Below are 23,328 nucleotides of genomic sequence, written 5' to 3'. Positions count from 1 at the left end.
CCAAGGGGTTAACCGGGGAAAGCCCAAGACGCCACAGAAGAGGAAAGGAAGAGAGAGAGGAAGAGAGAGAGGGAGCAAAGAAAGAGCCACACAGTCATCTTCCCAGGATGAAGAAACAACCACCACCAAAGGGGGCGGGGGGAAATCAGAGCGCAAAAAAGTTCTTCTGATATTTTCCCCCCAACAAAGCTCTGCTTGGAAAGAAAGGTCTCCCAACATCACGAGGCAGCAAACTGAAAGCAAGAACATGGCGAAGTGCAAACAAATCCAGTCCACAAAAGGCAGAAAAGTTTGGAGAGTTTCGGGCTGCCTGGGCCACAAGCGGGGGAGGGGAGAGAGGGAGGAGGCGGGGGGCGGGGAGGGGGCAGGGCAGGGGCCGCATGCGGGGCCGGGCGGGCAGCGGGCGGGGGCCGGGCGCGGAGGCACTTACGGTTCGGGCGGTGGGCGAGAGCGATCCGTTGGGGAGGTAGGGGCTCGTCAGGTCGGGGATCATGATGAAGGGGTAGCCGGGATACGGTGGCCCCTTAAAGAGCCCTCCATCTTGCCTCTTGGCCGCTAACATGGCGGGGCGGCAAGGGGACGGCGGCGGCCGCGCAGAGCGGGAGAAAGCGAAGAGAAACTTTTTAGAAAGTGCCCCACCGGGCCGGGCGACCCGGCGGGGCCGGCACGGCCGGGCCGAGCGGGGCGCGAGGCCGGGGCGCGCGGGGCGGCCGGCCCGAGGGGGCAGCTCCGGGCGGCTGCGGGGCGCGTGGGGCATACTCACCTTCTTCCAAACTTTCCCGGGATTTATCTCGGAAACTTTCGGAGCGAGGCGGAGGCCGTCTTTCCGCCTTCCCGGAGGGGTGGAAGAGGGGAGGGCGAGGGGGCAAACGCCAGGCAGAGGGGGGAGAAAGAGAATCAGCGGGGTGGGGGGAGAGAGAAAACAGGGTTACAAGTTTCTGCAATGGTGGCCCCGCACGCACACGCTGCCGGCCGGGCCCCGCCGCCGCCCCCAGCCCCGATTTCTCCCCTTTCTGCGACGTTTGCCAGGCTCAGGAAATAGATTAAACCCCCCCCCAGCCCGGGGGGCTTTTCCTACCTCGGAATCGGAGGAGCTGTTTTGATTCGTTTCTGATTCATTGACTAGAGACGATTTGACATCAGCTAAATCCCTCTCTGCCGAGGAGTTTTCGGAGCTCTTCTCCTCCTGCTCGCCCTCGTCTTTGAAGGAGATGAGTTCGTCGTTGGCGCCTAGGTCATCCCCTCCACCGCCGTTCAGCTGCGGCATTTTTTTTCACCCACCAGCAGCAATTTTGGAAGAAAAATGGAAGAAGAAAAACCAAAAAAAAAAAAAAAAAATCACCCCAAAAAAGTTTTGCCCCCCCAAAAAAAATATTGCAAGAAAACGACGAGTCCAAGGTGAACTTTTTTTTCTCTTGGGGGTCTTTCTCTCCTGGGGAGGGGAAAAGAGGGAGGAGGGGAGGGGAGGGGGGGAAGATCTTCTGCACGCGTGAGTTTGGGTTTCTTTTTTCTCTCGTTCCCAAGGATCCGATCAATGTGCAAAAAAATAATAAATAAAAAAAGGGGGGTAAAAAAACACCAACAACAACAAGAAGTCAGATATAAAGAGCAAAGGGGGGGGAAGCCGAAGATACAGGAGGTGCTCGTGCCGCTCGGATTTGAGTGAGTTGAAGTTAGACTGAGAGCTTTTCAGTTCAAAGGCGGCGCTGATTGACAGATAGAAAAAGGGGGATCGAAATCCGGAGGAACGGAGTAGTCTGGGAGCGGAGATTATTGACAGGGCGAGAGGAACACACTCGCCTTAATGAGATGCCGGGGGCGGGGCCGTCCCGGTGACGTGTGCATAAATAAGCAGCCCGGGTGGGCGGGGCGGGGGCGGCTAACAATGATCCTTTAGGGCGCCGGGAGAGGGAGGAGGGAGGGGGAGCCGGAGGGAGGAGTGTGCTAGGGGAGCGGCCTGCGCGCAGTGCGGGCGAGCCCGGGAGTCTGGGCGAGGGTGCAGGGACTCGCTCCGGGAGGGGGGCGGTTTCTGAAAGACAATGCGGACTGGAAGAGGAGGGAGAAGGGGGTGGCGACCAACGGAGTCAAGAATCCGAGCCGTGGAAGACGGAAGGAAAGCCCACTTGGGGGGCGGGGATGTTGGAGGCCCTGAAAAAGTGCACTTTAGAAATATTAGAAATAAGTCTCAAAGAAGGGGAAAAGGAGGGAAGTGCTGTGGGAAAGGACGGGCGAGTGGGGGGGAGTGTTTAGTGGTTAATCCCGCAGTGAAATCGGCCACTCTTAGGCGGGCTGCAACAGAAGTGGTCAGAAGCAAAAGATCAACCCTCCACTTTCCAGAGACCCTGGGGAAGTGAAGGGCTGGGCAAAGTTCCTGGTCCTCTCACAGTGAAGAAACTAGTGACCCCCGAGGTCTTCGCCCTCCTTTTTTCTTATTAATAGTGAATCATTTCATTAAATGTTAAGTCCGGCTAGAATAAATATGCCAAGATGACTTTTTATCCAAAAAAAAAAACAAATACTGTGCTTGTTTGGGGCATTAAAAATATCCTTAAGGAAATACTATATATGATTCTTTTGAATGTAGAGTACTGTTCTTTTTTTTAACTGACGTCGGAGGTGGTAGGAAATGAGCTAGGATTCAAAGTCCTTTCTGACTTTGGAGGTGAAAAGTTTGGGCGTTAACACCCATGGGGAAAATAAAACTGAAAGTTCACCAACCCCTGGGATCAGTTGTGCTGGAGCCTTTCTCCAAGGGGGTCTGAAGACGACCAAATAATCAAGATGTAGATGGCTCTGGCAGGAAATTGCTAACCAAACCCAGGCTGGAGGACCTCCCGGAGCACATGGAAAACCTGGGGCTTGAGGCAGGTATTTGCTGACTTTCAGGTACAGACCCCTGGGGAGTAGATGGATTTGCTACAAAATGGGGAAGAAAATTATGCTAAAGGGGAAAGGCCCAGGTCCCAAAACACAGTTTTGACGATGGAGGGAGAGCGTTCATTTTCTTGCAGGTATCCAATGAGCAGTGGACTGGACATTACAACATGAAAAGGTGACAAAAAGAACCTGCAGAAAAAAAATAAAGAATTAAAAAATTGCCTAGTTTGCCATGTTGGTCTAGAGACCAAGATGTACTTATTCTGCCTTTCCTTAACAAAGTTCACCCGGTCTTCAGCTGGTCACCAACTAGCACCTAGGTTTCCAAAAGAAAGCAGATTTACCATGTAATATTTAGAGAGTTTGGGCCTTCAACAAAACTGTTTTATAGGCTAAGGTCTCAGAAAGAAGACTACTAAAAATAATGATGCCGAGATTGACAAGGCCAACGAATTCCCCCACACTGGAAAAAATTCACAACCACATTTGCACACTAAAGAATAAGATGCAGGCAAAATAAAAAATGGGTTGGGGGGAGAGGCAGAGGAGAATCACTGTAACTCCCAACTTTAATATTAATCAGAAAATTAGAAGTAGAGAGAAGGAGCCTGAAAAGAAGTAAAACAAATGTGTACATTTAATCAGACAGGATTGCATAGGATACAAAGCACAGGGCTAATTAGTCTCAGCAGGTAGGACTAACCTTCAGACTTCATAAATAAATAAGGCGGGCGCAGAGTCTAAGAGGGAGAGTGGAGACAGAAAGGGGATTATTTCAAGACACCAAGTAAAAACATGAAGAATGAAATGCTTCACTGTTAAATCCATGTACAAATGGATTTAACGGTTTCCTTTTTTAGGTCTTTTCATTTAGTCGCCTTTAGATTTACACATTTAGCAAAATGACCATAGCTTTTACACACTTGCTAATTGTCACCTGTGTACTTGGTGTGCCCGAGTCTGTCTATATACAGTGTAGACTTTCCTAAGGCCCATTTTAGGGGCTTATTTACTTAAATTAGAACACATTTATGGTGACTCAATTTTATGGCGATTTCTTTGTCCTATGTGGTGGAGTTTTTTTCATCTAACCCTGATTTGAATTAAGTGGCATAATGAGGTCTTCTATGTCCTTTATAGGACTGCTTATATAATAAAAGCTCATAAATGTACTGAATTGAAATTTTTAAAAGTGTGCTTACTGTTTTTAATGTACTGCTCTGCATTTTTATCATATGTAAATACTAAGAGGCTTTCTTCCAGTGATTATTAACCTCATCCATTTTGGCATGTCCTTATTTTTCTCATTCAAAGGGAACGCTTTTGAATCTTTCCTTAAATCTCTGATTTAATTAGCAATTAAAAGTTATTCCATGATAGCATATGTGCCACATCTAATTTCATTGCTTAGTGCCATAGAAAGGCGTGAGTAGACCAGCAAGATCTCAGAAAGCTAATACCCCTGAGTCTCTGGAAGGGCTTCAGGTGATGCCCAAGTTGGGGAGAGGAAGGGGGACAAAACTAGAACTGCAATTGGCAAGAAGCAAGGTAATACAATTTTTTTTAAAAAGTCAGGTGGGGCTCAGCGCCTGTGGCTCAAGTGGCTAAGGTGCCAGCCACATACACCTGAGCTGACGGGTTCGAATCCAGCCCAGGGCCTGCCAAACAACAATGATGGCTGCAACCGAAAAATAGCCAGGCGTTGTGGCGGGCACCTGCAGTCCCAGCTACTTGGGGGGCCAAGGCAGAAGACTCGCTTGAGCCCAGGAGTTGGAGGTTGCTGTGAGCTGTGATGCCACGGTACTCTGCCCAAGGCAACAGCTTGAGGCTCTGTCTCAAAGAAAAAAAAAGACAGTCAGGTGGACCCACAATTGTGGATATGTAATTTATAGATTTGGTATGAAATTGGAAATGACTGTTGGCTCATATCCACGTGTTGAGGCAACTTTTCTCTCTAGTTACTGATGACTCGTGGTTTATAGGACCAAGAGTTCTGCCCAAATGGCAGAGATTCTAAAAACATAGGAAACCAGACCAGATCTGACTTTAGCCTGAACCAAGAGAGTTTGCCACAATGGCCTCTGCAGAGTGGAGCATGGGATGGGGGAGAAGCTGTGCCTTATCCCTTGGAGCCTGTACTTGGGGTCATCTCAAATCCCAAACTATAAGTGGCTGTTCTTTAGCCCCCCGACCTTCACCTCCTCCTCTTCCTCCACTGCCCTTCACCTTCTTCTCTTTTCTGTTTTCTCCCCCTCCCGTCTCCATTCCCAGCCTTCCTTTGACTAACTTCTTTCCTGTGGATATATATTGATATTAGCAATCTGCCTTTTACCTTAAAACTTAATCAAATATGTTACCTGTCCCTGGGGGACTTCCTTTTTCATCCCATCCCTATCAATGAATGTGAAAAGGAAGTTACAGATTATATAAATCACCTTTCAAGCAGGGCATTGTGGTGAGTGCCTGTAGTGCCAGCAACTTGGGAGGTTGAGGCAGGAGGATTGCTGGAGCCCAGAAGTTTGAGGTTGCTGTGAGCCATAAGGACACCACTGCACCCTAGCCTGGGTGGCAGATTTATTTGGGGTCTCAAAATAAATAAATAAATAAATCCCCTTTCAGGTGCTGGTTCCTCAGGGGAGAATTTTGGTGGTGTGTTAGGTGCCCACTGAAACCCAGGAATGTGTTTAACCGGGAGACAGGCTAGCCATCGGCTGTGTTGTCTGTGGCCCCTTTGTCTTGTCTCACCTAGGGGATGAGGTGGTGGGACCAGATATTTTCTTAGGTGCTTTTTGAGAATCAAAGAGTCCATGAGTCCACAGTTCCACCCTACATTCCAGTCCTGGCTCCGAGGTTCATGGCACACCAGGAAAGACAAACCACATTGGAAGCTTGGCTTTAGAATTTAGGAAAAATGAGGATAGTCTGCTCAGATTTACCAGAAGTGGGGAATACATGTTGACAGCCATATTCAGCTCCCCCAATCACTTGGCAAGATTCTCCTACGTCACCCTGGGCAGTGATATGTGCACGTGTGGGTCTATTTGTGTTCCTGCATGATTCTTCTTTAAGGATCCAGGGTCCGAGATGGATGATCTGTTACCCACTGATGTGGACTTATCTGTGCAGGGAGTGTGCTGAGGGAAGCCAAAAAAAGAATCTGAAAATGCAAGGAAGCTATAAAATGGGGAAATGTTTAGAAGCCAAAGTCCTGATTCCACTGTGAGATTTTCTGTTTGCTTTTTATTCTGCGTGGGTGATGGTTCCTTTATTTGGACCTTGAGGAAAACTACTCCCTTAGCCAACACAGGAACATCACAAATTGGACACCCAAGAGTTTTCTGTTTCAGCAGGAGGAAAGGATAGGCAAAGGTATCCACGTCACAAGCATCCCTTCCCCCCATCCCTCTTCCCCTCTTTCCTCCCTCTTCCTTCACACCCTCCTCTTGAAATCCTGAGGAACACTCTTCTGTTCTGACATTTTCCTGAAGTGCCTGGCTTGGTCACCTTGCTTCAACTAATAACAGGCCCAGGTAATAAAATGACAATAATGCCTGATGATCCAAGGGTTAATGGGGAGATGTAAGCATTTGTACAGGGTTTCATCACCTGCCTTCATAAGCTGATTACTACTGCTATAGGCCTCTGTGACAAGAACACCTTTCCAAAAGACATCAGTCCCCCATAAATATACTTTTCTTATTGACAAGATGTCTTTTAACCCTAATAGTAATGGAAGAAGGCCAATGAATGAAACATTTACTGCATAACTTGTCTTATTTTGGGGTGGTGTACGATTCCTTTCTATCCATCTCTAGAAGATGTTTTCAGCCTAATTTGCTCCCTAGAAATTTCGCTCGCTACAGTTATACGTCTATGACGTTTTATTGCCTGAAGCCAAGTCTGCATAAGAACTTTCTTAAGATATACTTATCCTAATGCTAGGCTACAGGCATGGGCTGCTTTATGCTGAATTATTTGTGCTACCCTGATATACAGGGCAGAGGTTTCCCGATAGTCATTACCCTAGGGTAGGTCTAAATGTTTCTGAGAAGGGGGAAAAAGGTGAAAAAAGTTTCATCTAGTTGATGTGTAGAAGTCTTTAGAATTAATAATTGAGTGTATATTTAACATATTAAAATGCCTGAGGTTTTTTCTTTCCTTAAAAAAAAATAGCTTCAATGTCTGCATCCTGTATAACAGAGCTTCTTGGCTCACTCAAACCCATAGCTATGTTCCAAAATGAGATGGGTACCAAAGTATCTTCCACAATAACATGTGGACTGGCTCGGTGCCTGTAGCTCAGCAGCTAGGGCACCCGCCACGTACACTGGAGCTGGTGGGTTCAAATCTAGTCCAGGCCTGCCAAACAACAATGACAACTTATAACCAAAAAATAGCCAGGCATTGTGGCAAGCACCTGCAGTCCCAGCTACTTGGGAGGCTGAGGCAAGAGAATCACTTAAGCCCAAGAGTTGGAGGTTGCTGTGAGCTGTGATGCCATGGCACTGTACCCAGGGCAACATAGTGAGACTCTGACTCAAAATAAATAAATAAATAAATGTGGACTTTCAATTGAGGCAGAGATGATGTCAGCCAGCATTGAGCAACCTCATAAGGTGGTTTATGTCTGTTTGAGGGAAAGAACAGGTGAAATTTCAGAAGAGGACACTTTGTTCCCTTGTAATTTATCTAGGTGTAAGCTAACACACCTGCTCTGGCCAAAAGCATCATGGGCTAGAGCAGGCAAAATATCCAAAAAAAACCCTCCAGGCCCAGAGTGTGAAGATTTCTGGCTTGGTCCCCCTAGAAAGTCACGGCAGCTTTGGCCTCAGTCTCACTGGAGATATGATTAAATCTATGTTGATCAAATCACCAGAGACTGGATTAGAATCAGCAAACCCTCCTGCCTCCCTTGCAGAATCCCAAATGTTTCTGCAAATTCCAAAATCCAAATTGGTATGCCTGGATTCTGTTTCTGCTCATTTGGATGGGAAAAGAAAGAAGGTTAAATGAATGAGTTCTGGGGTCCAGAGCGAGCTTGGATCTCAGTATAGACAGCAGCCTGCAGCAGGTGGCTCAGCAGCTAGGAAAGAGGCTTCCGGTTGACTGTCATCTTTAGCTAACTCCGATTCTTGGTAGCCTGAGGGCATGCTGTAAATACCTGAGTGGGAGGGAAAGCATTAATCCTTATTTCTCAAAGGTTCCAGGATGCCAACCGTGATAGGTTATAATGACCCCCAAGCCCCATAAGAAACACAGGTGCCCTTCCCAGGAAAAACGTGGTGTTTTTCTATGGCTATATACCCACATGCTGATTCTCCCATGATTTCCAACAATGGCCTAGGTTTTGGATGGTCTATAGACAGCTCAGGGATGCAAGTATCGCACCCATCTGGAAAAGGGCTCTGCTCCTAAAGAAACTTAAATCCTGGGCTGGGAGAACTGGAAGAGCCCTTCAGGGCTCGACCATTCTGTTTCTCCTTCTAACCAGAGTTCATCATGGGCTGGAGCGAGACCCTCCCAGCCCCACCAGGCCCTGCAGCCCATGACAAAGGTAATGACTCTATCTGGAAGCCAAATGGGGTCTTTTTTTTTTTCTGTGACAAGTATTTCATTTCTTTATTATTTTAATAGGTAAATAATACCACATTTACGTCCTTATTTTTCTTTTTTCGTAATAAAACTTTTTATACATTACAGTATAGTCTCCTGAACATTTTTTTTTTTGTCATCGTACAAAGTCAGACAATTATGTTCATGAACTCATCCTAGAAAAAGTGCTACCCATTGCTGAACATCGATCACTATGGTGACCTTTGGAGTACTTCCCTTGCACATCTGGTGATGCTAGTGATATTTAGCAATGAGATGTGTAGCACTTTTTCTAGGATGAGTTTGCAAACTTTTTTTTTTATTAAATCATAGCTGTGTACATTGATATGATCATGAGGCATCATTCACTAGCTTCACAGACCGTTTGACACACTTTCATCACACTAGTTAACATAGCCTTCCTGGCATTCTCTCAGTTACTGTGCCAAGACACTTACATTCCACATTTACCAAGTTTCACATATACCCTTGTAAGATGCACCGCTGGTGTAATCCCACCAATCCCCTTCCCTCTACCCACCTCCCCCCTCCCTCCCCTCCCTTTCCCCCTTTCCCCTATTCTTAGGTTGTAACTGGGTTAAAGCTTTCATGTGAAAACCCTAAATTAGTTTCATAGTAGGGCTAAATACATTGGGCACTTTTTCTTCCATTGTTTCTTTCTTTTTTTTTTTTTTTTGCAGTTTTGGCCAGGGCTGGGCTTGAACCCGCCACCCCCTGTATATGGGGCCAGCGCCCTACTCCTTGAGCCACAGGCACTGCCCCAAATGGAATATTTCTAAGAGAAGGGTCTGATCTGGTTGTCTTTCAGTCTTCTTTGAAGGAACCTTACATACTGGTTTATTCAAGAAGCATCTTTCTAAGGTGATCTTCCAGCTGTTCCTGTTATATTATTGCTAATTACAAAAGAGCATTTACTATAGAGTCCTTTTTTTAAAAGGTATAATTGTTCATTAAAAATATTTGGAAGGAAAAAAAAAATAAAAAATAAAAAATAAATAAAAATATTTGGAAGGATATGCTTCAAAATGTCGATAGCATTCTTTTTTCCTAGATGATAATTTTTACTTTCATTCTCATGCTTTTTTATGTGTTTTTTGTTTTTTTGGTTTTTTGGGGGTTTTTTTGCAGTTTTTGGCTGGGGCCAGGTTTGAACCCTCCACCTCTGGTATACGGGGCCTGCACCCTACTCCTTTGAGCCACAGGCGCCACCCTATGTGTATTTTTTTTTTTTTTTTTTACAACTTGGCACAGATCATTTGCGTCATCCAAATGGAAATAATGCTCTTTCTATTTTGGGAAATAAATGGGTTGACTTTCTTCCTCCTTTTCTCTTACATCCATACCTCCCACACAAGTTGGGGATATTTTAAGGTAGCCATTGCTAGCATTGCACCTAATTTATCATTTTAAACCTCTGTTGAATTTATTCTCATACTTGGATTTCAAAGCACAAGGAATGACACAAGATTCCATTTTACTCTTTTAATTTAAAAATAATGATGAATCCTACCCATCCAAAATGTGCTTAGAGCCCTGCACCCAGGCCTCCCTGTAGCATCCTTGTCTTATGAAGGGATTGTCCTTCTACAAGCCCTTTCTTATGGCTTGTCCCACTTGCTTCTCACAACACGTGAGGGAGAGAGGGCAAACACACTTATCCCCATTTTACAGTTAAGGAAACTGAGACAGCCAGAGATCCAAGTTGTCACACAGCCAGGCCAGAACAGAAATTCAAGTTTCCTGATTCCCAGTCCAGGTGTTTTTTTTTTTTTTTGTTACTGGATCCTGATCAACCTGACAACAATCACACTCACAAATTCTCCGTGACATTGTGTAGCCCCAGCTACATCATGAAGTAGATGATGTTTGCCCCCAAAGGCTATCCATCCCTCCCTCCTTATCCCTCTTCTAGGATGCCCAGGGCTCTCTCCCCAACTTTCCCTCTTCTTCATCCTCACCCCACTACACCCCAGGGTTTCTCGACCTCAGCCCTGTTAACGTTGTGTGGGTGGCTGTCCCCTGTGAGTTGCTGAATGGAGATCAGCATCCCTATTGTCCACCCACTAGTTGCCAAGGGCAACCTTGCATGCCCTCCCTCCGCTCCGTGATCCCCCTCCCAGTTGTGATAAGCTTCTCCAGATGGGGGTAGAATATCAGGATTTAGTACAATTCTGGCACCTTGGGAGGGCTTAGCAAACTTTACCTCTTATCACTGTTACTCTCTCCCTCCCAGTCACTCCTCTTAAGAGCAGCTACACTAAGGGCAGCACCTGTGGCTCAAGGAGTAGGGAGCAGGCCCCATATACTGGAGGTGGTGGGTTCAAACCCGGCCCTGGCCAAAAACTGCAAAAAAAAAAAAAAAAAAGCAACTACACTGTGAAAAGGAAAGTGTGGCTGGGTGAGGTGGTTCACCATCTGTAATCCCAGCACTTTGGGAGGCCAAGGCAGGAGGTTTGCTTGAGGCCAGGGGTTGCAGACCAGCCTGGCAATATAATGAGATTTTGTCTCTACAAAATTTTTTTTAAAAATTAGTCAGGTGGGCAGCACCTGTGGCTCAAAGGAGTAGGGCGCTGGCCCTATATGCCAGGGGTGGCAGGTTCAAACCCAGCCCCAGCCAAAAACTTCAAAAAAAATAATAATAATAATAAAAATTCGTCAGGTGTGCCTCAGCGTCTATAGCTCAGTTGTTAGGGTGCCAGCCACATACACTGAGGCAGATGGGTTTGAACCCGGCCCTGGGCCTGCTAAACAACAATGACAACTGCAACAACAACAACAACAAAATAGCCAGGCATTGTCGCAGGTGCCTGTAGTCCCAGCTACTTGGGAGGCTGAGGCAAGAAAACCACTTAAACCCAAGAGTTTGAGGTTGCGATGCCACAGTGAGTTGTGATGCCACAGCACTCTACCAAGGGTAACATAATGAGACTCCGTCTCAAAAAAAAAAAAATAGTCAAGTGTGACAGTGCTTACCTGTAGTTGCAGTTACTCAGCATTTGAGAGGCTTCAGTGAGCCTTAGCAACAGGGTGGGACCCTATCTCTTAAAAAAAAAAAAAAGTTGCGGGCAGCGCCTGTGGCTCAGTGAGTAGGGCGCCGGCCCCACATGCAGAGGGTGGCGGGTTCAAACCCTGCCCCGGCCAAAAACTGCAACAAAAAAATAGCCGGGCGTTGTGGCGGGCGCCTGTAGTCCCAGCTACTCGGGAGGCTGAGGCAAGAGAATCGCGTAAGCCCAAGAGTTAGAGGTTGCTGTGAGCCGTGTGACGCCACGGCACTCTACCGAGGGCGGTACAGTGAGACTCTGTCTCTACAAAAAAAAAAAAAAGTTGCTAAACTCAAATTGAACATATCTCTACGGATGGGCTTTCAAGCCCCAAAGACAAGCAAGGCAGGCATATTCACGGTTGCAGCAAAGACTTTTTAGGGTCTCTCTATGGTGATGACCATAGTGGGTTGGGGGGCAGCCCCACCAAGGAGCATCTCTAACTACTCTCTTTTCTCTGTCCCTGCAGGAAAGTCCTCCCTCCCAGCTAGCACATAGTGTATAGATTTTGAAAGCCTGAAAGGCTTCATCACAATTGTCTAGTAACTTAATAATCTATAGCACTTGGCAACCACCACTTAAGCAAGAGTAGGGAGGAAGTCTTCTCATGCCTGGACCCTGCCTTCTAGAGGGAGGCGAGTGAGTGCTGGCTCCCAGAAGTGGTTTGCTATGGACTAAAAGGGAAGGAAAGTGGGGACGGATAGGTCAAAAGGAAGAGAGGAATCCCAGGACACAGCAGTCCAGTCCAGGCTGCTACGACCGGCTACCCTGGGCTAGATGGTCTCCTTCAGACCAAGGCTCTTCTAACTCTTCCACTTTTATAGAAGTTTATCAGAGACTCCTTTGGGAATCCAAAGCTAGTTTTTAGGCTTGCTTATCAGGAAAATGCACTGACGCTTAAATTTTTGTAAATAGTCTCCAGACTTTTAATTAAAATGTCCTGTCCTAAATAATCATAAATAAAAACTTACATTTGCTAAGCCTTTTACAATTTAAGACGCACTTTCCAATTGCAAACAGTATGAGCCAGGAGGTCAACCACGTGGGTTTAAGGATGATGAGTTTGAAGCTGCCAATTCTGCTCACTGGCTGGGTTGTCCTGAGCAACCTAGTTTACCTCCTTGTAGTTCCATATTCTCTTGCATAAAGTGAAGTTAGTACCAGTAGCTTTTATTTATTACAATCATTTCTGTTTTACAGATTTAAAAAATTGAACCTTGGAAAAACCTGATGAAACTCACTCATGTCAATACTAGCCAGGACTCCTGATTGTTGCTATATTGCACTACTTCTCTTTTAATTTTTATTTATTTATTTATTTATTCATTTAGAGACAGAGTAGAGTGCTGTGCTGTCATAGCTCACAGCGACCTCCAACTCTTGGGCATAAGCAATTCTCTTACCTCAACCTCCCAAGTAGCTGGGACTAGCTATTCAGACATTCTCTTTAATAAAAAGCCTGTTCAAGTGTTTTGCCCATTAAAAAAAAATGGGTTGTTTGTCTTTTCCCAATTGATTTATAAGAATTCTTTCCATATTCTAGATGAGTCCTTTGTCAGACACAGGCTTTGCAAATATCTTCTCTCTTCCTATTGCTTGCCTTTTCACTCTCATCATGGTACATTTTGATGAACAAAACTTTTTAAATTTAGTAATCTCTATGGTTATTGCTTTTAGGAATATGTGTGTTATGGAGAAATCTTTACCTACCCCAAGGTCATAAAAATATTCTCCTGTATCACCATCTGGAAGCATTTTTGTTTTATTTTTATTTTTATTTATTTATTTTTTGGTCTATGGTCTGTAACTCCCAGGTAATATATACATATTTAAATTATTTCTTAGCTTTACAGTTCTACAGAATCTATATTCATATTCAGTAATATCATCATTCGATAGTGCCATTCAATCCAAGGAACAATTAGGAAGCAGATTCACATGTGCTGTGAGGCACTGTGCTAGATGCTGAGACTTTAAAAATTGAACTTGGCAGAGTGGCCATTCACTCGGGGCTCCCAGTCTGACATCTTACCCCATGTGATCTGCACAGATTCATGTAAGGCTCCTGCCAACACCTATAGTGTGTTTTCCGGTTCTCTGGCCTCAGATTTGCTTTTCGGGCTGCGGCTTGATGTCTGTCCTCCAGAGGCTGGGCGGGGGCATGGGGCACCTGCTCACAAGTTTTACTCCTTTGGGGAAGCTTTGCTTGAAGGTTCAAAGGGAGAGGCTGAAATCTGGATCACATGTGAATTGCAGGTCCCTGGTGCCAAGTAAGAGCTTACATTCCAGCCAAGTCAGTGGTGGAAAAGATATGTTGTCCATTCACTTGGAGTGACTCAAAAATCCCTGGGGCAGCTAAAATATCAGTAACAGGGCAAGTCATAAACTATGAATGACTTTTATGGTACCTGATTGTATCATAACTGTTCTGCTTTGCTGCCCTTGCTAGCTCTTCTAATCACTCATCAATCACATAGCTAACATTCAGTTACAATTCCTGAGGCTGGGGAAGGTGGTATGGATTATAAAGAAAGACCAACCTTAACTTCAGTTTCCAGAATCCGTCCTTTGGAGATTTTTAGTGCTGGCCCCAAACCTAGCATCCTAGACCTTTAACTAAGCCCAACCTGCTACCCTTACACCCTGGGCTTTTGAAGGCTCTTTCTGTTCCTAGTAATCACCCAGAACCCTCTTTCCTGGTTTTCGGCCCCTCCCCTTGGACCATGCGGGCTCTTTCTCTTGGGCTGTATCAAGTAATCTCCATTTCCTAATGGGCCCAGGACTCTTTTTGAGCATTAGAGTTTATTCTGGTTCTTCCTGATGTGGTCCTCAAGCACAACACCCTGCACTCCCCAGGGAGCTCCGAAACCAAACACTGACCTCCATCTAGCAGTGATGGCTGTTGTCCCACCAGGCCCATCACAACCTCTGCAAGACATAGGGTCTGGACATTACCTAGCAGCTCCAGAGCGCTGGTTAACTCACCTGTGCTTAATTTGGCAAGAATAAGAAAAAGTGCCTGGCCTGTGGAGTCAAGTTTGTTTGCCCTGAAAGCAGTTGGGTGTGTCTTTTATTCAGGAAAATGTTTCCTCTGTGACATTTGCAGATGGTTGTTTGGAGGGAAACCAAAGGCTTGGGATCTGTTCTAGAGAGTAGACCAAGCAGGTGAAGTGTGAACATTGCTTCATCCTCTAGGAAGCTGATACATAGTACCAGGACCCTATACCTAATTTTTTTTACAGAGTCTCACTATGTCGCCCTTGGTAGAGTGCCATGGCATCACAGCTCACAGCAATCTCAAACTCTTGGGCTTAAGCAATTCTCTTGCCTCAGCCTCCCAAGTAGCAGGGACTACGCATGCCCCCCACAATGCCAAGCTATTTTTTGTTGCAATTATCATAGTTGTTTTAGCTGTCCTGGGCCGGATTTGAACCCGTCAGCCTCCATGTATATGGTCAGCACCATAACCACTGTGCTATGGGCGCCAAGCCCCTATACCTATTTATTTTCTTTTGTTTTGTTTTTAGAGACAGAAGCAGGAGAATTGCTTGAGCCCAGGAGTTGGAGGTTACTGTGAGCTGTGATACGAAAGCACTCTACCCAGGGTGACAGCTTCTGGCCAGGTGTTGTGGCAGACACCTGTAGTCCCAGCTACTTGGGAGGCAGAAGCAGGGTGACTTGTCTCAGAAAAACCAAAAAAACAAAAAAATAAACAGGTAAGTGTAACTGTGTTCCAACAAAACACTATTTATAAAACAGGTTGCAGGCTGGATTTAACTTATAGGCCATAGTTTGCTTATTCCTGATACAGATCCATTTGGGGAGAACCAACATCTTAATACAATTTGGTCTTCACATCCATTAACATGGCCACTCTCCATTTATTTAGGACTTCTTGGATTTGTTTGTTTGTTTTTTTACTAGTCTTTAACTTTTAGAACAATTTCAGATATAGAGAAGAATGGAAAAGAGAATATAGAACGTTCCCATATACTCTGCACCTGTTAATAACATCTGACATTATTGTGATACATTTGTTGAATTAATGAACTGGAATTATTTATTATTTACTAAAGTCCATGCTTTATTCAGATTCCTTAGTTTTTACCAATGTCCTTTTTTTGTTTCAGAATCACATCCAGGATATCATATCACATTTAGTTGTCATGTCTCCAGAATCCTCTTGACTTTGACACTTTCCCAAATGTTCCTTGTTTTTGATTGACCTTGACAATTTTGGGGAATACTGGTCAGATAATTTTGAAGGATCCTAATTAGTGGAATTTGTCTCACATTTTTCTCATAAACCTTCAGGATGCAGATTATTTGGAGGAAGACCACAGAGATAAAGTGCCACATTCACCACATTACTTTAAATGTTCATAGTGTCAGCATGATTTTTGACTGGTGATGTTGGCCTTGATCTTCAGGCTATTTCTCTGCTGTTCAGTTACTCTCCTCCCATCTTTCCATGTTACACTTTGAATGGAAGTCACTGTATGCAACTCACACCAAAGGAATGGGAAATTAGGCTTTTCAAGTTTTATTTTAATAATATTTTGTAGTTTTTTTGGGCGGTGCCTGTGGCTCAGCGGGTAGGGCGCCGGTCCCATATGCCGGAGGTGGTGGGTTCAAACCCAGCCCCGGCCAAATTAAAAAAAAAAAAAAAAAAAAAAATTGTCAATAATATTTTGTAGTTTTTAGTATACAAGTTGTATACATCTTTTGTCAGATTTATTCCTAAGCAGTTAATATTTGATGCTAGTCCCATATTGTATTCTATTATGTATATATATATATATTTTATTTGTTTGTTTGTTGGTTGGTTGGTTTTTGAGACAGAGCCTCAAGCGTCACCCTAGGTAGAGTGCCGTAGCATCACAGCTCACAGCACAGCTCACAGCAACCTCCAACTCCTGGGCTCAAGCAATTCTCCTGCCTCTGCCTCCCAAGTAGCTGGGACTACAGGTGCCCACCACAATGCCTGGCTATTTTTTGGTTGCTGCCGTCATTGTTGTTTGGTGGGCCTGGGCTGGATTCGAACCTACCAGCTCAGGTGTACGTGGCTGGCGCCTTAGCCGTTTGAGCCACAGGCGCCGCGCCTATTGTAAATATTTTTTACATTTTATTTTCCCATTGTTTCTTGCAATATATAGAAATATAATTATAAAATTGTTCTCTTTATTTCTGGTAATATTCTTTGCCCCTAAGTCGAATTTATCTAATGTTAATATACGTACTTCACCTTTCATGTTAGCACTGCATATCTTTGTTAATTCTTTGGCTTTTAATCTCCTTATGTCTTTAGTCATATCTTGTAGGCATCAAATATATGTCTTGCTTTGTTTATTTAACCTGACAATCTCTGCCATTTAATTGAGGTATCTATAACCAATTACATTTAGTGTGAGCATTGCTATGGTTGGGATTGAAGCTGTTATCTTGCTATTTGTTTTCTATTTGTCATATCAGTTATTGTTCCTTTTTCCCACTTTTCACCTGCGAGTTAAATGAACATTTTTTTTTTTTTTTTGTAGAGACAGAGTCTCATTGTACCACCCTCGGTAGAGTGCCCTGGCGTCACACGGCTCACAGCAACCTCTAATTCTTGGGCTTATGCAATTCTCTTGCCTCAGCCTCCCGAGCAGCTGGGACTACAGGCGCCCGCCACAACACCCGGCTATTTTTTGTTGCAGTTTGGCCGGGGCTGGGTCTGAACCTGCCACCCTCGGCATATGGGGCCAGCGCCCCACTCACTGAGCCACAGGCACCGCCTAAATGAACATTTTTTTATGATTCCATTTTATCACCTTTTTTGGCTTATTAACTGTAACTCTTTATTTTATTGTGTTACTTTGATGGATTGCTTTAGGGTTAATAGTTTTAACTATCACTATCTACCTTCAGATAGTATTACAACTCTTTACATGCTATAGAAGAACCTTACAATGATATACTCCCATTTCTCCTTACCCAGTCTTTGTATTATTATTGTCACATATTTTACTACCACCTATCTTATACGCCCCATGATATACTATTTTTTGTTTCTTTGTTTGTTTTTGAGACAGACTCTCTTACTTTGTTACCTCCAGTAGAGTGCTGTGGCATCACAGTTCACAGCAACCTCAAACTCTTGGGCTCCAGCGATTGTCTTTCCTCAGCCTCCCAAGTAGCTGGGACTACGGTGCCCACCACAACACCTGGATATTTTTAGAGAAGAGGTCTTGCTATGACTCAGGCTGGTCTCTAACTCTTGAGCTCAGTTAATCCACCTGCCTCAGCCTCCCAGAGTGCTCGGATTACAGGCATGAGCTACTGCACTCAACCTAGGATACAATGTTAATAGTTTTTCTCTTAACCATCAAATGTATTATAAAAATATTTATATAATAAGAAAAAAATTATTTATCCATGCAGTTAACATGTCTGGTACTCTTTAGTCCTTCATGTAGATTTGGATTTCAACTTACATAATTTTCTTTTTGCCCAAAGGACTTCCTTTAACATTCTTTTTAGTATGAATCTGCTGGTGATGAATTCCTTCAACTTTTGTATATCTGGAAAAAAAACCTTTATTTCACTTTTATTTATTTATTTATTTTGGAGACAAGAGTCTCACTCTGTTGCCTAGGCCTCCACTTTCTTCCAGCTTCTTATTCTCTTCCCCTCTGTGCAACAGTTGGGAAAATTCCATGTAGTCATCTGGGCAATGTCATACTGCTCACGTAGTTTATTTTTTCATCTCTTGGCAATCATGGCCCTTTGTTGCTTAATTATCAATGTTTTGAAAGCCTTTGTTTCCTATACTTTACTTGGTTTTCAGTTGTTTCAGACAGGAGGGTAACTCTCATCCTTTTTTTTTTTGTAAGATAGAGTCTCACTGTGTTGCCCTTGTTAGAGTGCTGCGGCATCACAGCTCACAGCAACCTCAAACTCTTGGGCTCATGCGATTCTCTTGCCTCAGCCTCCCAGGTAGCTGGGACTACAGGCACCCTCCACAAGGCCCGGCTATTTTTAGAGATGGGATCTTGCTCTTGCTCAGGCTGGTCTCCAACCTATGAGCTCAGGCAATCCACCACCTCAGCCCCCCATAGTACCTCACCTGGCCTGGTAACTCTGATCCTTAGTACTCTGTCTTTGTCACAGTGGAAGTCTGAAGTGAATATTATATATTTTATTTAATACATTTAAAGCAAAATATGGGCTCTGAGAAGGTAACAATACCCTTCATTAGTTGGATAGTGAAGACCATGACACATACTCCTGCTCAGGTTTGGTGAAGATTTTTTTTTGGCCCTCATATTTTCCCTGGAGCAGATAGGACAAAACCTGTGCTGCTTTTAGGCCCTCAGAAGCTGGGGTCTGAGCATGGATGAGAAGATGGATTTTGGTCTTTTGGAGGCCTGGGCGCCTGGGTTTCCACCCAGAGTAGATCTAGAAGGAGCCTGGGTCCCACCCTGTACTGTCTCTCCTCCTCTGTTGCTTCTTAGAGAGAAGTTTGCAAATTTTCTGCAAGCTATGGATTTAATTCACAACAAACATGATTATTAACCCTTTCAGTTTTCTTTCTCCAGGCCCTTCCTGAAAACCCTTCCCATCTCCACTGCAGATTGCCTCATTTCCTCCCCTTTATAATGAGGGATTAAGCTTCCTGAACCCAGGCCTCATTGTCTGATGAGGGAATCTATATGTCTCTAGCAGAGTATGTTGTGTTAATCTGGTGCAAAGTCAGAACAGGCTGGAGATGTCTGCTGCCTCTGACTGACAAAGGAGCTAAAGGCCCGGCTGGCTCCCACTTAGAAGCTATTCATTAGTCCTGTATTTTTCCTAGTATTCCAAGTTTTCCCCAATTCCTTTTGGGAGACTGGTACTACCTGGGTTGCTCAGTAGAGAATGGACTCATTAGCTTTTGTAAGCTGGTCTGTGGGAGCTGGGCAGGAGGGATTCAGTCTATAGAGATTAACACTGATGGAGTTTCCAAAGTTGAGGTCAGCTGCTGCTATTCCAGCATCAAGTTCAGAAGCATCTTTCTCAAAATCTCTCTTCTTGCCTGGGTTTAAGAATCCTACCCCCAGCCTGATGTCCGTAGCACAGTGGTTGTGGTGCCAGCCACATACCCCAAAGCAGGTGGGTTCAAATCTGGCCCGGCCAGCTAAACAACAATGACAACTGTAACAAAAAAACAGTCGGGTGTTGCGGCGGGCACCTGTAGTCCCAGGTACTTGGGAGGCTGAGGCAAGAGAATCACTTAAGCCCAAGAGTTTGAGGTTGCTGTGAGCTGTGATGCCACAGCACTCTACTAAGGGCAACATAGTGAGATTCTGTCTCAAAACAAAAAAACAAACATGGGCGGCACCTGTGGCTCAAGGAGTAGGGCGCCGGTCCCATATGCCAGAGGTGGCGGGTTCAAACCCAGCCCCGGCCAAAAAAACAAAAACAAAAACAAACAAACAAACAAAAAAAAGAATCCTACCCCAAGGGTAACACAGCCATTAGTATGCCCTACTGTACTCTGGTTCTTAGATAAGTCACTGAAGATAATGTGATGAGCAATACCCAAACAAACTCTACAGTTCCTTTTTTTTTTTTAGAGACAGAGTCTTACTTTATCACCCTTGGTAGAGTGCTGTGGCATCATAGCTCACAGCAACCTTCAACTCCTGGGCTTAGGTGATTCTCTTGCCTCAGCCTCCCAAGTAGCTGGGACTACAGGCACCCGCCACAACACCTGGCTATTTTTTGTTGCAATTTGGCCAGGGCTGGGTTTGAACCTGCCATCCTTGGTATGTGGGGCCGGCACCCTACCCACTGAGCCACAGGCGCTGCCCCCAAAAGACTTCTAATAGCTGCTGTCCCCAGATTTGGGGGTCCATTTTCAGGGCAGGAAATGTGACCAGAAAATCAGGCATCCTATTTCTTCAACATTTCTCTTATACAAGGCAGAGATAATTTCTTCCACTTATAGGCTCAACTCCATCTACATACTAATCCCAGTTCTGGCCTAGCCCAGAATAGCTAAAACACGGCTACGAGTAAAGATCAGCCTAGCATCTTGTCCCTCTACCTTTTTATTTAAGTGTTTTTCTTATTTGACAATAATTATATACTATACATATTTTATATACGTATATGGGGTACAATATGATGTTACCTATGTAATTTGATCATTGTGGAAATGATCAAATCAGGCTAATTAATATATCCATTACCTCAAATATTTATCATTTTTTGGGTAACTTATTTCACTTATCCTCTAGGTTCATCCATGTCGTTGCAAATGACAGAATTGCCTGGTTTTTTAAGGCTGAATATTATTTCTTTATGTGGACATATCACATTTTTAAAATCCATTCATTCATGATGGACACCTAGGTTGATTCTATCTCTTGGCTATTATGAAGTGGTACAATAAACATGGGAGTGCAGATATCTCTTTATACTGTTTTCTTGTGTGTGTGTGAAACTAAATACTTTTTTTGTTGTAGAGACAGAGTCTCACTTTGTGGCTCTCGGTAGAGTGCCGTGGCCTCACACAGCTCACAGCAACCTCCAACTCCTGGGCTTAGGCGATTCTCTTGCCTCAGCCTCCCGAGCAGCTGGGACTACAGGTGCCGCCACAACGCCCGGCTATTTTTTGGTTGCAGTTTGGCCAGGGCCGGGTTTGAACCCGCCACCCTCGGTATATGGGGCCTGCGCCTTACTGACTGAGCCACAGGTGCCACCCGAAACTAAATACTTTTTATTTAATCATCATTATGAGGTGGTATAGCCATTTAAGATGTGGCTGCAAATTCCTTAATGTGTTTCCTATCAAAAGATGGGGTTATGTCGCTTCCTCTTAGATCCAGGTGGTCTTTGATTGTGTTCTCCAAAAGAATACAGGGAAAGGCTCCGTCATAAGAAGTTGTGTAGCTTTCTCCTTATTCCGGGAGCCACATAAGAAGTTCCACTACTGGCTCAGCCCCTGTAGCTCAGAGGGTCGGGTACCAGCCACATACACTGAGTGGGACTGGCAGGTTCGAACCTGGCCCCAGCCTGCTAAACAACCATGACAACTGCAACAAAAAAATAGCTGGGCCTTGTGGCAGACACCTGGGAGGTTGTCTTGGGAGGCTGAGGCAAAGAGAATCACTTAAGCCCAAGAGTTTGAGGTTGCTGTGAGCTATGAAGCCATAGCACTCTACCCAGTGCAAGGGCAACATAGTGAGACTCTATCTCAAGAAAAAAAAAAGTTCAACTACCCTAATGCCACTATGCTGGGTAGTCCTGGTGCTTTGCTTGGCAGTAGCCCCAGCTGAGCCCAGGCTCCAGACATCCTTTTGAGCCCTACAGAGCAGCATCTCAGCCAGCTGAAGACCATTAAGTGGCTTCCATTGATACCATACGCAATAGAAGAATCTCTCAGCCAAGCCCTGCCTTATCTATAGATGGAGATAATGACTATAACCTATGTCCTACAGCTGTGAAGATGCAATGTAATTATACACGTAAAGCACAGAGTATAGCAACTGCAGTTGTATAACTCAATAAATGGGAGCTATGGATCATTATCCTCATATTTTTCAAGCTCATATAATGTGTCCTCTTAGTACCTCGAAGGTCTTGTATCCTATGCTTGTGAATGCAAGGGTTAACTCCCTGGAAGGGTAGAGTGCAGCTCTGAGGGCTGGATCAAAGGACTTCAGGATTTTCCTTTCCAAGCCAGTGGTTGGGGGCTCTGACTGCCCCACCTGCCCCAGAAAGGGGTGGGAGCGAGCTTAAGGAGGAGCCAGGTAGAACAGGATTTTCATCTCCTGTTGCTTTAGTAGTTTCTCTTATAGTCCTTTGTTCTCCCAAACAAAACAAGAGGAAAACTTCCCTAACTGGTAAATGCTATGGCTACAAACTCAGGCGATGGCAATATGCTAAGAAACTTGCACCTGAGGAGGGCGCAGAGCCCCTGAGTGTGTGGCACTGCCTGGCCTAGATGAGAAAGCAGAGGATATTTATTCAAATGAATGAAATTAATGAACGAGTGGGTGAGCAGAATGAATATGAGATCTCTTCCCAGTCGTATCATTTCACCTTTTAAAAATTTTTTTTTATTAAGTCATTTGTACATAGATCATAAATACATTTATGCCATTGTGAGATTTGATGTGTTGATTGTTTGTACAAATTCGAGTGCTTACATCCTGCTAATCAACATAGCTTTCACCTCATTAAGACATTTGTGTTCTACACCTGATAGATCCAACTTGTACTTGCACTGGGCTCCATAGGATTTCACCTTTTTGAGGGGGCGGGGGACATAGCCTCACTATGTCACCCTAGGTAGAGTGCAGTGATGATGTCACAACTCACAGCAACTTCCAACTCTTGAGCTTAAGCGATTCTCTTGCCTCAGCCTCCCAAGTAGCTGGGACTACAGGCGCCCATTTCACCTTCTAAAGAGGCTAACCCCATGGTCCTCCTTCTCTCTTCCTGGTCTCTCCTCTCCACCAGCCTTTCTTCATTTGCTTCTGAAGCAAGGTAGAGACTTTTGAGAGCCCTGTCACCAGTGACTATTTCCCCCTGGCCTGGAAAACAGATCTATTCAAAGCAAATAATTGAAGGGGCACCTATAGGATTGTGCTAGAGAAATTTATAGTACTGAAGAGATCTCAGGGGACTAGATATAAACAGCTCTACACAGGACTATTTAGGCATTACTCAATCTCCATCAGTTGAAAATGTCAAGGCATGCACCTTGTGAGGGAGACAATGTCTTTTCTTAGACAGAAGCTTAGATGGCTAATTTATGATGGATAATCTT

The 23,328-nt window shown here is 44.6% G+C and overlaps 1 protein-coding gene and 1 long non-coding RNA gene across 38 annotated transcripts in view; one reads left to right on the top strand and one right to left on the bottom strand.

Annotated features, from left to right (window-relative positions):
• Positions 1-1,826, bottom strand: part of TCF7L2 (transcription factor 7 like 2) — a 198,091-nt gene extending 196,265 nt beyond the window's left edge. For 34 of the 37 annotated variants that reach the window (XM_053583721.1, XM_053583711.1, XM_053583712.1 and 31 more), the window contains exons 1-3: positions 1,079-1,826; positions 764-830; positions 431-555 (exon numbers count right to left, since the gene is read on the bottom strand). In XM_053583721.1, the coding sequence (XP_053439696.1) occupies positions 431-555; positions 764-830; positions 1,079-1,267 (381 nt within the window). In that variant the 5' untranslated portion in view covers positions 1,268-1,826. The remainder of the gene's footprint in view (positions 1-430; positions 556-763; positions 831-1,078) is intronic. The other 3 variants (XM_053583736.1, XM_053583735.1, XM_053583734.1) reach the window with 1 other exon arrangement.
• Positions 1,827-2,560: 734 nt separating this feature from the next.
• Positions 2,561-23,328, top strand: part of LOC128581218 (uncharacterized) — a 30,087-nt gene continuing 9,319 nt past the window's right edge. Inside the window, exons 1-2 of the long non-coding RNA XR_008378781.1 lie at positions 2,561-2,868; positions 15,059-15,247. This is a non-coding gene — a long non-coding RNA (uncharacterized LOC128581218). The remainder of the gene's footprint in view (positions 2,869-15,058; positions 15,248-23,328) is intronic.

Source organism: Nycticebus coucang, chromosome 3, assembly GCF_027406575.1.
Source record: "Nycticebus coucang isolate mNycCou1 chromosome 3, mNycCou1.pri, whole genome shotgun sequence".
In the NCBI taxonomy this organism is placed as follows: domain Eukaryota; kingdom Metazoa; phylum Chordata; class Mammalia; order Primates; family Lorisidae; genus Nycticebus; species Nycticebus coucang.
Note: the sequence above shows the minus strand (reverse complement) of the source record. Positions and strands in the feature narration are given on the sequence as shown.